General features: G+C 49.7%; 2 protein-coding genes across 2 annotated transcripts in view; both read right to left on the bottom strand.

Moving 5' to 3' along the window:
• asap2b (ArfGAP with SH3 domain, ankyrin repeat and PH domain 2b) overlaps positions 1-14242 on the bottom strand; it is a 50598-nt gene that overhangs the window by 14705 nt on the left and 21651 nt on the right. The window contains exons 20-28 of the mRNA XM_072362062.1: positions 13458-13525; positions 12615-12722; positions 12309-12543; positions 12129-12233; positions 11755-11995; positions 11200-11258; positions 10416-10474; positions 10216-10335; positions 9917-10007 (exon numbers count right to left, since the gene is read on the bottom strand). Of these exons, the coding sequence (XP_072218163.1) occupies positions 9933-10007; positions 10216-10335; positions 10416-10474; positions 11200-11258; positions 11755-11995; positions 12129-12233; positions 12309-12543; positions 12615-12722; positions 13458-13525 (1070 nt within the window). The 3' untranslated portion in view covers positions 9917-9932. The remainder of the gene's footprint in view (positions 1-9916; positions 10008-10215; positions 10336-10415; positions 10475-11199; positions 11259-11754; positions 11996-12128; positions 12234-12308; positions 12544-12614; positions 12723-13457; positions 13526-14242) is intronic.
• cpsf3 (cleavage and polyadenylation specific factor 3) lies at positions 1391-8489 on the bottom strand. The gene is made up of 18 exons (XM_072362066.1): positions 8326-8489; positions 7900-7963; positions 7719-7816; positions 7512-7640; positions 6612-6789; positions 6172-6261; positions 5951-6101; positions 5703-5878; positions 5473-5631; positions 4790-4936; positions 3447-3599; positions 3264-3372; positions 3032-3130; positions 2550-2644; positions 2317-2404; positions 2165-2231; positions 1627-1723; positions 1391-1531 (listed from the first exon to the last, which is right to left on the bottom strand). The coding sequence occupies exons 1-18, from the start codon at positions 8394-8396 to the stop codon at positions 1442-1444; spliced, it is 2061 nt and encodes a 686-aa protein (XP_072218167.1). The 5' UTR covers positions 8397-8489; the 3' UTR covers positions 1391-1441.

The raw sequence follows: 14242 nt of genomic DNA, 5'->3' as shown, positions 1-14242 counted from the left end.
CCAGAACTACTTTAGCTTCTGTTCTGGGTTTAAAAAGGATCCAGAACAACTTTAGCTTCTGTTCTGGGTTTAAAAAGGATCCAGAACTACTTTAGGTTCTGTTCTGGGTTTAAAAGGATCCAGAACAACTTTAGCTTCTGTTCTGGGTTTAAAAAGGATCCAGAACAACTTTAGCTTCTGTTCTGGGTTTAAAAAGGATCCAGAACAACTTTAGCTTCTGTTCTGGGTTTAAAAAGGATCCAGAACAACTTTAGCTTCTGTTCTGGGTTTAAAAAGGATCCAGAACAACTTTAGCTTCTGTTCTGGGTTTAAAAAGGATCCAGAACAACTTTAGCTTCTGTTCTGGGTTTAAAAAGGATCCAGAACAACTTTAGGTTCTGTTCTGGGTTTAAAAGGATCCAGAACAACTTTAGCTTCTGTTCTGGGTTTAAAAAGGATCCAGAACTACTTTAGCTTCTGTTCTGGGTTTAAAAAGGATCCAGAACAAGTTTAGGTTCTGTTCTGGGTTTAAAAAGGATCCAGAACTACTTTAGGTTCTGTTCTGGGTTTAAAAAGGAGCCGATGCAGAGACTCGTCTGGTCGTGTTTAAGCTTCTTTTTAAGCTTCTTTCTTTCACTGCCGTGAATAAAGTTTAAAGTGCGTCTGTTAACGGTCGGATATGAAAGTTGTGCTCGACTCTGAGACGAGTTCCAACGTTTTAAAGTTTTAATGTAAATTAAATTTATTAAAACCAAAGTTTTCCTCAGAATATTTTATTAAATCTGGAGTTTAGTTTTTAACCTCAAACATGTTTTATAAAGAAAAAAGATCCAAATAAACGAGACAGAAATGGAGGAAACATGTTTAAATGTTGGCTCACTAAAAAAATTTAATATTTTATCATTTGAGTTTATTTGTACAAAATTTTAACTTGTTAGGAGGCTTCAAACCAAACTTCAGTCAAAAACTGAGGTATTTAAGGCAGATCGAATCTGTTTGGTATGAAATGTGACATTTTTGTGTTTTATTTACTAAGGAGGCAGACTGCTGGCCTGTTTTCTCTTCTTCTGTGGTATTTAAACTCACCTACGTCAGTATTTTACAATGTTGTGTCTCCTGGTTACCTTTAAAACGTTAAAAAATAAAGTTTCTGTTGAACAGTTCCAGAAGTTTCTTTTTTTAATCTTATAAAGGGTTAGTTTGTTTAGGTATCTGAGGAGCTCCGGGCGGGTGGAGCTTCATTTAAAGGGATAGTTTGTTTAGGTATCTGAGGAGCGCCGGGCGGGTGGAGCTTCATTTAAAGGGTTAGTTTGTTTTGACATGTGAGGGGGCCCAGGTGGGTGGAGCTTATAAATGTGACTCAGAAATTAATCAAAACAAATGTTTATTTTCTACATAAACAAATAATCATAACAGTTTAAAGTAAATCAGTGTAAAAAAAAGGTTCTGGGGGCGTGGCCTGTCAGAAGGCGGGGCTGAGGGCATCATGGAGACGATGGACCGCGACTTCGATCATCTCCCTCAAAGTCTCGTCTTCCTCACACGTCACCGCCTGCGGGACAGCGTCATCCAATCAGGTCACACATCAGTCGCTTTAATAACCATTCCCTTTGAGGGGGGCTGACTCCGCCCACTTATCGTACTCACCCGCGTCTCTGGGTCGATGGTCGCCGTGACGCCGTCCACCGTAACGCTCAAGTTTTTCCCACCTTTGACATTCACGCAGTCGTCGCCGAACATGTCGCTGCAACAGAAGGTTTGTCACGTGAGGGGGCCCAGGTGGGCGGAGCTTCATTTAAAGGGTTAGTTTGTTTTGTTGTGTGAGGGGGCCCAGGTGGGAGGAGCTTAATTTAAAGGGTTAGTTTGTTTTGTCATGTGAGGAGGCCCAGGTGGGCGGAGCTTCGTTTAAAGGGTTAGTTTGTTTTGTCATGTGAGGAGGCCCAGGTGGGCGGAGCTTCGTTTAAAGGGTTAGTTTGTTTTGCTGTGTGAGGAGTGCCAAGTGGGCGGAGCTTCAGACAGCATTGGGTATTAGAAGACTGCTGATGGCAGTTTCACCCACCAGGCATGCCGCATACATACAAATGAACGCCCAGCAGGTGTGTGTGTGTGTGTGCATGTGTGTGTGTGTGTGTGTGTGTGTGTGCGTGTGTGTGTGCATGTGTGTGTGTGTGTGTGATGCGCTCACTGCAGCATGAGCTCCAGCCGCTCCACAAACACCTCCATGTCGAACGCTTCCTTCCGGCCCTCCAGGACTGAAACAAACAAACAAGCAAACGTCAGAGATTCTGCTGTGTTCCTGAACGCCTCACCGTCGGTGCTCGTGTTGCGTTTACTGACACTTCTGAGCGTTGGGGTTGGACTGAACCTCCAGTACCACAGTGGTGATGGCGTCGGCGTACATGTCGTTGAGCGGGTTGGCGACCCACTGAGGAGGAAACAGAACAAAACCATCGTTTTTAACCAGATTCTACAGAAACAGAACTTCCAGAACCGGAGCCTGAACCCGTGGAACAGAAAGAAAACTTTATGAAACTCTTTGTGCTTTCAGGTAAAACGTCGGAGCCTCTGACCTCCAGCAGCACCATGCCGGCGTCATGGATCAGAGTGATGCTCTTAAAGATCTTCACGGTGATTTTCTCCGCCCCCTCCACCTGCTGCACGTCACCTGCACACAAACACACACATTCTCTCTTCTTCTGAGCCTCATTTCATCAGTGATGTCATCACTGCAGCTGCCACCGAGCTCAGCTTTCTGATCACTCTTTAACGTGTACGTCAAACTACTCTGGGCTGAATAAAGTCTCTTCCTCCTTTCTGTGTATTTTTCATCATTAATGTGGTTTAATGTCATATTTACAGTGAATTTAATCATTAAAGATAAAAACTCTTCAAACGTGTTCACAGAAAACATCAAAACTGTCTGAGAAGCTTCAGTTATTAACTGTTTCAGCACTTTTGTTCAAAGATTGGATCAAAAGTTTATTCAGGTTGATGTTGCGTTCACTGCTGCCTGTAAACCTGCCCGCTGCAGGTGGACCAGGTGAGTTCCTACCTGCCAGGTTTCGCAGCTGGCTGACCAGCAGGGAGATGGGTCCGGTGAAGGGGATGGCCTGGCTCTGCGTCACGGTGCCCACGCACAGATCCGTGTAGTCTGAGCAGAAAAAACGGTCAGAAAAACCAGCTCGCCTGAACGCACCGCAGAGGGATGCGTTCTGGGACTCAGAAACGCAGGAAAATCAACACTCTGCAGAGTCGAACTGTTTCACACACACTCAGTTACTGACTTGAGAGGTCCGGCGGCGTCAGGATGTGGTAGTTGAAGTTTCTCTTGACGAGGATCCCGGACACTCTCTGACCCTGAGCGCACTTCTTGTCGGCGAGCAGGCCCATCACCTGCAGCAGAGCATGCTGGGAGTTAGGCGCACACTCGGGCCCTCTGGTTCCTGTGTGTGTGCGTTTGGACCAACCTTTGCCAGCTTCTCTCCCCTGAAGTTGAGCGTGACGGCCTCGGTGTTCCTCGGGTTGTGGACCTCGATGTGAACCTCGTCGTTGTCTTCGTACTCGCGGATCAGAGCCGCCTTCAGTCGGGCCATCTCGTTCTGCTCGCCGTGGACCAGAATCTGCAGACCCGGGAACAGACCCGATCAGGACGTTCTGTTAGCAGCAGCGAGTCCGGGCGGGGCTAAAAGTGACCCGTTCCCCTGAGAGCCGGCGCCTTCAGGGACATTTTACCGTGAACTGCCTTCATCAGCGTGGACAGTGAAGGCACCGCGGCAGCGTGTGTCAGGCGTGTGCTGGTCATGTGGTCATGTGGTCATGTGATCATGTGGTCATGCGGTCATGTGATCATGCGGTCATGTGATCATGTGATCATGTGGTCATGTGGTCATGAGGTCATGTGGTCATGCGGTCATGTGATCATGCGGTCATGTGATCATGCGGTCATGCGGTCATGTGATCATGCGGTCATGTGATCATGTGGTCATGTGGTCATGAGGTCATGTGGTCATGTGATCATGCGGTCATGTGATCATGCGGTCATGTGATCATGTGATCATGAGGTCATGTGATCATGCGGTCATGTGATCATGCGGTCATGTGATCATGTGGTCATGTGATCATGAGGTCATGTGATCATGTGGTCATGAGGTCATGAGGTCATGTGATCATGAGGTCATGCGGTCATGCGGTCATGAGGTCATGTGATCATGTGGTCATGAGGTCATGCGGTCATGAGGTCATGTGGTCATGCGGTCATGAGGTCATGTGATCATGAGGTCATGCGGTCATGCGGTCATGTGATCATGAGGTCATGTGATCATGTGGTCATGCGGTCATGAGGTCATGTGATCATGCGGTCATGCGGTCATGTGGTCATGTGATCATGTGGTCATGAGGTCATGTGGTCATGAGGTCATGCGGTCATGAGGTCATGTGGTCATGAGGTCATGTGATCATGCGGTCATGCGGTCATGTGATCATGTGATCATGAGGTCATGTGATCATGTGGTCATGCGGTCATGAGGTCATGTGATCATGCGGTCATGCGGTCATGTGGTCATGTGATCATGTGGTCATGAGGTCATGTGGTCATGAGGTCATGCGGTCATGAGGTCATGCGGTCATGAGGTCATGTGATCATGCGGTCATGCGGTCATGTGGTCATGTGATCATGTGGTCATGAGGTCATGTGGTCATGCGGTCATGCGGTCATGTGGTCATGTGGTCATGTGATCATGTGGTCATGAGGTCATGTGGTCATGAGGTCATGTGGTCATGAGGTCATGTGGTCATGTGGTCATGTGATTACCACGTGAGGAGGTTTGAGCGCTCGGATGAACTCGCTGGTCTGCTGGTAGTCGGTGTGAGCAGAGAAGGAAATGTAGTCCACCGACATCTTCAGAGGAAGCTTCTGACCCGACATGGTGTTGATCTCATCGGGCTCCGTCATGATGTGCTGCAACGCACACACACGTGCACACGCACGTGCACACGCACGTTAAAAACATTAAACCCTGAAACTTTGCTCATTAAAACATTTTGTTTCTCAGTTTCTGAACAAACCAAAAATCAGCTGAAAGTTTCAAAACCAAACAAACGTTTTATCGTCTCAAACTTTCAGAAACCGATAAAACCGCCTCCTCGCCGCTCGCTAACAGCGGATAAAACCGCCTCCTCGCCGCTCTGTAACAGCAGATAAAACCGCCTCCTCGCCGCTCTGTAACAGCAGATAAAACCGCCTCCTCGCCGCTCACTAACAGCAGATAAAACCGCCTCCTCGCCGCTCACTAACAGCAGATAAAACCGCCTCCTCGCCGCTCGCTAACAGCAGATAAAACCGCCTCCTCGCCGCTCACTAACAGCAGATAAAACCGCCTCCTCGCCGCTCGCTAACAGCAGATAAAACCGCCTCCTCGCCGCTCGCTAACAGCGGATAAAACCGCCCTGACTGGAAGGTCAGGTTGGGCGCGGCTCAGGTTGGGCGCGGCTCACCTTGGCGAGCGTCCCCTCCACGCAGTACCCGGCGATGATGACGCCGTTCCTCTTGTCCGTGCACCAGCTCTCGAACAGCTCTCTGGACAGGCCGCTCTGCATCATCCCCGGAGACGCCATCACCACGCTGGGGCCGATGTCGTCGAAGTGGTCCATGCTCTGAAACACACAACAACAACGGGCTCAGTGATGCGGCCACGCGGCGGACGCCGCCTGCGGAGCGCTCAGACCTTCAGGTTGCTGATGTGCTTGAAGACGAACGGGTTGTTGATGTTGATGGCCTTGCGGATCTTGTCGTTCATGGCGTTGATGTAGGTCTGATACACGGCCATGCACTTCCGGGCCAGAGACGAGGCGTAGTAGATGGGGATGTCGTGCAGCTCCGGGTGGTTCTGCCAGTACTCGTCTGGGGGAGAGACGCAGTGATGTCAGAGAGGCGCCCTGCGGCGGCGCGGCGCCCGGCGGCGGCCGAACTCACCCAGGATGAGCAGCAGCTCCTGAGCTCGACCCAGAGCGAAGACGGGGATCAGACAGCGGCCCTCCCGGTTCACGATGTCGTGCACCGTGTTGCAGAAGCGGGCCTCCCGCTCCTCCCGCTTCTCGTGGATGTGCGTCCCGTAGGTCGACTCCTGCCAGACACAAGCGGGCGTTAGCAGCAGCCGGCGAGCGGCGAATGTGTGGCGGCGGCGGCGGACTCACGGTGATGAGGATGTCCGGTTTCACGCTGGGGATCTCTGCTGCCATCAGGTGTCGGTCCTCCTGCCGGGAGAAGTCTCCGGTGTACAGCAGCTGCACACAGGAACGCCACAGTCACCGCCGTGTTCTGACCTCGTTCCTGTGAGGAGGCGGCAGAACGCCGCAGAACGCCGCAGAACGCCACAGTCACCGCCGTGTTCTGACCTCGTTGTGAGGAGGCGGCAGAACGCCGCAGAACGCCGCAGAATGCCGCAGAACGCCACAGAACGCCGCAGAACGCCACAGAACGCCACAGAACGCCACAGAACGCCACAGAACGCCACAGAACGCCACAGAACCACGGTGCAGTTCTGCCGCCTCCTCACAGCTTTAACTCTGTTCTGAAACAAGCTGACAAACATCTGCACGCTTCTGAGAGCTCGCAGTGACCCGGTGACACCGACCTTAACGCCGGCGATCTCGATCATGAACATGGCGGCGCCGAGGACGTGGCCGGCGTGGTAGCACCAGAACTTGATGCCGGCCACCTCTTTGACCTCGTGGAAGTTGATGGTCTCGATCTTCTCCATGCTGTCCTCCAGGTCCGTCTCTGTGTACAGCATGTCGTCGGCAGAGATGTTGCTGCAACACAGCAGAACTCAGCAGAACCCTCACAGAACCTCTTACAGAACCCTCACAGAACCTCTTACAGAACCCCTCACACACAGAACCCCTCACACACAGAACCCCTCACAGAACCCTCACAGAACCCCTCACAGAACCCCTCACAGAACCTCTCACAGAACCTCTCACAGAACCCTCACAGAACCTCTCACACACAGAACCTCTCACACACAGAACCTCTCACAGAACATCTCACACACAGAACCCCTCACAGAACCTCTCACACACAGAACCTCTCACACCTGGACCCGTTTCAGCGTTCTCAGAAACTTCTTCTATGGTGCTTTTTACTGACAGCAGACTGACAGACGCAGCTTTTTAAACCACAGAAGAAGAGCGAAACGTCACATCCACACTCTTCTTCTGCAGCTTTTTAAACGAGAAGCTTCATTTTGCATCCGAGGATGTGTGAAACAAAGGATAAAAACCTAATACCACAACCAGAAACCACAGAAGAAGAGAGAAACGTCACATCCACACTCTTCTTCTGCAGCTTTTTAAACGAGAAGCTTCATTTTGCATCCGAGGATGTGTGAAACAAAGGATAAAAACCTAATACCACAACGAGAAACCACAGAAGAAGAGCGAAACATCACATCCACACTCTTCTTCTCCCACATCGAGTTGCACCCAAACAGCCGACTCTGAGGCGGCGGAGCGCCGCTCTGACATCATCCTACCTGACTTTGACGTAGTCCGACAGCAGCCAGCGGTAGATGGCCTTGGAGGCGTGCGTCATGAAGGTCCGTCCTTTGAAGCTGGTCTTCTGCAGGAACCAGGGCAGCGCCCCGCAGTGGTCCAGGTGGAAGCTGAGGGCGGACGGACGGGGGTCAGCATCCTGAACTCCTACAAACCAGATCTACTCACAGCTTCTGCTCTGAACTCACTGGCTGATGAGCAGCAGGTCGATCTCAGCCGGGTCGATCAGGTCGATGTACGGCAGCGCGTCCATCCCCTCCAGGCCCGGATGGATGCCGCAGTCCAGCTGAAACATCCCAACACACACACATGCTTTCACACGCAGGGTCCATGGCGTGCAGCCGATGTGACATCACAAAGCAGTCTCACCATGATCTTCCTCCCCTTGAACTCCAGGATGATGCAGGACCGTCCCACCTCCTGACCGGCTCCTCTGCACACAAACACACCATCACTGATGTTTGACCAAGTCCAGAAGCTTTTCTTTTACAGTAATTAGTAAGGCACAACAAACTGAAAGATTGGCTGCCTGGAAATAAGGCAAAATATCACGTGACTGAACATATTTGTAGAAAATCTCCCTTCATTAAACACAAGTTACTTAAAGAAGTAAATAAAACATCGCAAATAAATACTGTTTTCGAGCCGAATAGTAAGGCTGATCATCATCATTAACCAAAACTAATAAAACTGTATATTCGCTTCTATCCGCCGGACAAATGAAGAAAAAAGTGGTTCTGTGAACGGAGTTTGGTCGCAGCGAAGTTCGGAGCGAAGCGCCGGGTTCAAACTCACAGCGGGCGGATCAGCAGCTGGTCGCTCTCCTCCGCAGGAACCGCCACGTCTGGTTTACGTTTAGCCGCCATCTTTACTTCGATAAACTAAACTTCAACAAACAAACAAACTCATGGCCCCGTTAATCAGCTTCCAGCGACCGGTGCCCACAAGTTTTGGTAAGACGTCACTTCCGGCTCCTGCCTAAATCCTTCCGTGTAGCAACAGTCTCGGTGACATTAATTCCTGTAAAGCGGTTCTTCACATTTTCACTTCTTTCAGTTCTCTAAACACAGTTTTTCAGTAAAACTAATATCATCACTAATAAAGATTTTTGTTTCATTCACGTTGCCGTTGACAATTAATCCGGAATTTTTTCATATTCGAAAATACTTTTTTAGATTTTTTAAATATCAGCCAAACCCTTTATTTTACCTGATTATTTCCTTTTATTATTATTTCCTGATTATTTTCCTTTTTCACATTTACTAAATGTCACATAAACTTGTCCTTCACCAGCCTACAGTGATTAAATAGCAAAACGTTATTAAATTACTTTCACAAGCGTTTTATTCTTAATAAAAACACAGGAAGTGTAAATTATAGATCATTTCTATGTACTATTGTCAGCAAAATGGCTCCCAGCTGTCTCCTAACGCCACTTTAAAAGTGAAGTTATGCTCTCAGCCAACTTCTGAGGTTGGTTGTAACGTTATTTCCTTATTAGAGCTGAGGGCCACAGAGCTGAAGGCCACAGAGCTGAGGGCCTCAGAGCTGAGGGCCACAGAGCTGAGGGCCTCAGAGCTGAGGGCCACAGAGCTGAGGGCCACAGAGCTGAAGGCCTCAGAGCTGAGGGCCTCAGAGCTGAAGGCCTCAGAGCTGAGGGCCACAGAGCTGAGGGCCACAGAGCTGAAGGCCACAGAGCTGAAGGCCTCAGAGCTGAGGGCCACAGAGCTGAGGACCTCAGAGCTGAGGACCTCAGAGCTGAGGGCCTCAGAGCTGAGGGCCACAGCTCTATAGCTCCATAGTTACCCCATAGTTAAAAAGGGAAGTTGGGGGGGGGGGTTAAATGAGAAGGAAGTGTTTTATGAGAAACACCAGAGGAAAAGCAGCTCGGTTTGAAGTGTTTTAATGGACAGAACAGAGTCATTTATTCATAAAGACGAACCGGCTGAAGCCTTTAAAGCTACTTCCAGAGTTTGTCCTGAAACAGAAACGGCTCCGATCCACCAGCGCCGCGGCTCTTTGGCTCACCTCAGAGGTCTGGACCGGGCTCAGGTGAAGTTCTGTCACCGCTTTAACACACAAACTGCTGACTCATTTTCTTTCATCAAGTCAATTTATTGTTGTTTGGAGCTTCCTGTAAATCCTTTAAATCAACATGTTTACAGTAAACTGATTATACTTTATGATCACTTTGGGCTAAAACAATGAACCTGAACATGAGCCCCTGTAGTTCCTCTCTGTGCCTGTAGAGGTCAGTACAGCGCACCTTTTTAAAAGTGTTTCCAACGTTCAGGCTGACTTCAGATAAAGTTCTCCGGGTTTGAAGGCAGCGTTCGGGTCGCTGTCGGGTCTCAGCCCGGCCGCTCAGGACCAGCTGGGAGTCTTTTCCACGATGAAGACGATCACTCTGTGATGAAGTGCACGAAGGTGACGGGAAACACTCCTCGTCTGCTGGGCTCCGCCTCGATGTGACCGATCTGAAACACAGGGCGACCCGGAAGAACCGCTGAGCAAACGGCTGTTTGGAGGTGGAATTCCACCTTAAAAAAGCACCAATCAGCTCCGTTGGTTTATCAGTCGATCAGGTGAGTTTTCACTAAACATTTCCCGACCTTTAGCGGGTCAGAGGGCTCTTTAAGCGTGTCGGCTGCAGGCTTCACGGCGCCGGCGGCGCCGGACACTCACCCACCACTCGCTGTCCTCCTCCATCTCCACCACGATGACTTCGCCCTCGCTGAACGTCAGCTCGTCTGGATTATCAGCAACGCAGTTGTAGATGGCCTTCACCCTCTGGGGCTTCTGCTTCTGCACACAAACACAGGAAGGAGAGGCGTGAGGAACCGCTCAGCTGGATCAGAACCAGCCCAGGAAGAACCGAGACTCACAGAGAAGGTGGTTCTGGGTTTGGGTGTCGGAGGACTTTGGGCCGATTTGGACTGAAGACCTGCAAAAGAAAGAAAAACAAAGAAAGAAATGTTTTCAGATGTGGAAACACCAACAGCAGCTTTCAACAGAAGCCTCCATGAACTTTATGACCGGAAACTGGACCGAAACGCTCGGGGCGGGTCGGTCCCGTGGGACCAAAGGAAGTCTCTTAAAGCTTCAACTCTGCAGTCCGAACCACAAAAGTTGGACTTCGCCACCAGCTGAGCCGCAGCTTTGATCGGATCAGGACTTCAGGTCTTTGAGTCTGAAACGTCCAACATGTTGAGTGCTTTGAACTCATGACCCCATATTTACTCATTATTTGGTGCTGTTAGGGCGACATGTTGCCCGGTTCCTGCCTTTTTATTGCAAAGCATCCAACTTAACATGAGCTTATTTTACTGAGGCGCTAACAGCGCTAACAGCAGCTCAGAGCGCTAACAGCGCTAACAGCAGCTCAGAGCGCTAACAGCGCTAACAGCGCCAACAGCAGCTCAGAGCGCTAACAGCAGCTCAGAGCGCTAACAGCAGCTCAGAGCGCTAACAGCAGCTCAGAGCGCCCTCTGCTGGATCTCAGCACGAACACTCCGATGCATTCGTTAACGTCGCCTACGGCCTGAAGCGCTTTTTAAAGATTTTTATAACCAATCATAGGATGGTTGGTGGTTTCTGATCAGACCCCTGAAGCTGACCAATCACAGCAGACCAGAACTTTAAATGAATGCAAATTAAAATCATTTTTACCTCGTTTGTCCACAGATGCGGTCCGGACCGGAGGTCTTTGAGGAGGATGTTTCACTGATCTGAAAACAGAAAAAAATAGATTTAAACTGTTTTTAAATACAAATATAATCTGACCAGTTGAAACCAGTCGAGCCCGGTTCTGACCTGTACTGGCTGGGATGACCCGGTTCTGACCTGTACTGGCCGGAATGCCCGGTTCTGACCTGTACTGGCCGGAATGCCCGGTTCTGACCTGTACTGGCCGGAATGCCCGGTTCTGACCTGTACTGACGGGGATGGACCGGTTCTGACCTGTACTGGCGGGGATGGCCCGGTTCTGACCTGTACTGGCCGGAATGCCCGGTTCTGACCTGTACTGGCCGGAATGCCCGGTTCTGACCTGTACTGGCTGGGATGGCCGGTTCTGACCTATAATGGCCGGGATGGCCGGTTCTGACCTGTACTGGCTGGGATGGCCCAGTTCTGACCTGTACTGGCTTGGATGGCCGGTTCTGACCTGTACTGGCTGGGATGGCCAGCGCAGAGAATTACAAAACGACTCGGCTCAGTACGTACCCAGTGGGAGATTTGGGGGACTTGGGTCCAGGTGGTCCTGGCGGTCCTGGTGGTCCTGGCGGTCCTGGCGGTCCTGGCGGTCCTGGCGGTCTGCTGGTGGCAGATGGCGGAATGGGCGGAGCCTTGAACTGGGGTGGCGGGGGGACTGGAGGCCCAGGTGGGAGGGGCGGCAGAGGAGGGAGGGGGCTGTTCTTGGCCGACCTTTTTCCGACTGAAGCAGGAGGCGGAGCTACTGGGAGCACTGGCAGAAGAGCAGAACCAGAACCCGGAGTCAGGTTTGCACTAAGCCCTGAGCGTCGTCTGTCAGGAGCACAGATGTTTCGGGGCTCAAAGCCCAGAACAGAAAGATTCAGAGCAAAGCGTCGACTGCTCACCGTACATGGAGGTGTTCCTCTCAGGCGTCTGAGGGATGGGGGGGTCGGAGGATGACCGCTGCCTCCCGACTGATTCTATGGCAGCAGGCTTGCTGACGCCGGCTCCTGCGACACCAAAGCACACGTGAGTAAACAGAAACAGGCGAACAGCAGCGGCGCTGCTCCCGGACGCGGTCTGACCTCGGTTTGGGGCTCTGGGGGGCAGCGGCGGGGTCGGCCCTGGCGGCGGAAGGTTCAGGTCCATCATGGTGCCGTACGTCTCGTTGCTGATGATGGAACTCGGGATCGGAGGCCTCTGCTTGTCCCGCGCCATGAAGGCGGCGTTCCGGGCGAGGGCCGCCAGGTTGGGCTGCATGGCGCCGCTGCCGGGCACGAAGCAGCTGACGGGACGCTCCTCGCGGCGGTTGGGGATGGGCTGCAGGAAAACACACGGTCACGCCCTGAACGTTCAGCACAAAACGCCTTCATCGCCTGAAGCAGACGCACCTTGTCCTCCATCTCGTCCTCGCTCTCGTCCAGGTCCTCGTTCTGGAGACGCCACTCATACTCGACGTGAACGTGGACGTTGAACTTCCCCGTCTGAGCCTGCGTCAGCTGCAACGCGACGGTGCAACAGAGTTAAAGAAGAGTTAAAACAGAGTTAAAGAAGAGTTAAAGCAAGAGTTAAAGCAAGAGTTAAAGCAAGAGTTAAAGCAAGAGTTAAAGCAAGAGTTAAAGCAAGAGTTAAAGCAAGAGTTAAAGCAAGAGTTAAAGAAGAGTTAAAACAGAGTTAAAACAGAGTTAAAACAGAGTAAAAGCAGAGTTAAAGCAGAGTTAAAGCAGAGTTAAAGCAGAGTTAAAGCAGAGTTAAAACAAGAGTTAAAACAAGAGTTAAAGCAAGAGTTAAAGCAAGAGTTAAAGCAAGAGTTAAAGCAAGAGTTAAAGCAAGAGTTAAAGCAAGAGTTAAAACAAGAGTTAAAACAAGAGTTAAAACAAGAGTTAAAACAGAGTTAAAACAGAGTAAAAGAAGAGCTAAAGAAGAGTTAAAACAGAGTTAAAACAGAGTTAAAACAGAGTTAAAACAGAGTTAAAGCAGAGTTAAAGCAGAGTTAAAACAGAGTTAAAGAAGAGTTAAAGAAGAGTTAAAGAAGAGTTAAAGCAGAGTTAAAGCAGAGTCAAAGAAGAGTCAAAACAAAGTTAAAACAGAGTTAAAGAAGAGTTAAAGAAGAGTTAAAACAGAGTTAAAACAGAGTTAAAACAGAGTTAAAACAGAGTTAAAGAAGAGTTAAAGAAGAGTTAAAGAAGAGTTAAAACATTCTGCTCGGTGCCTGATGGACGCCTGAACCTCACCAGCTCCTCGCACTGACGGTGTCCCAGGCGTTTGGCGATGTCCAGCGGCGTTTCTCCCGCTTCGTTCGCTGAGGAAACAAAAGCAGCCGCTTACTCAGGAGCAGGCCGGTTCAGCCTCTTTGCTCTGAGCCACCAGAACAGAACTCTTCAACACTTCAGAGACACACGGATGGATCTTTATTTATCATCATGAATAACTTAAACCGGCCGGAGGCAGAAATGTCCGACAGATAAATACTCCGAGGTGTCGTTCTCTGCTTCTTTAGCTGCAGAATGTAGAAAAGAGATCTTTATTCCTGGTTAAATTAAGGTTTTAAGTCATTATATAAACACTCTAAGCAGGATGCAACAGAACTAAAATGCATTTCCTGGAGCCAAAACCCAAAAAAGAACAGAAATCATGGAAAAGGTGCATGTAAAAGGTATAAAATAAAGCCCTCAGAACTTTAACTGATTCTGCAGAATCACTGAAAACAGGTTTCAGGTTTGTTGATGATGTTCTTTAATGTTTTAAAGATCTAAATAAATCCATTAATCATGTTTTCTGATTCTCTAAATAATTAAAACGAGTTAAATGTGGCCTCATCTTAAAAACTACAGTTTCCTCCGTGGCCACCAGGTGGCACTGTGAGCACCGAGCGCTCATTATTATCAGAAATATTTCTGGGAAATCTGACCTCGAATGTTGCAGCTTCATCAAAACAAGATCCTCTCATCTCTGAGTTTTTGTGTCCTTTCTTTTTCTTTCTTTCTTTCTTTTTCTTTCTTTGAGTAAAACAACCAGA

The sequence above is a fragment of the Leuresthes tenuis genome, unplaced genomic scaffold, assembly GCF_036924035.1.
Source record: "Leuresthes tenuis unplaced genomic scaffold, fLeuTen1.0.hap1 SCAF_13, whole genome shotgun sequence".
Taxonomy (NCBI): Eukaryota; Metazoa; Chordata; class Actinopteri; order Atheriniformes; family Atherinopsidae; genus Leuresthes; species Leuresthes tenuis.
This window is presented reverse-complemented; position numbering and strand designations above follow the sequence as displayed.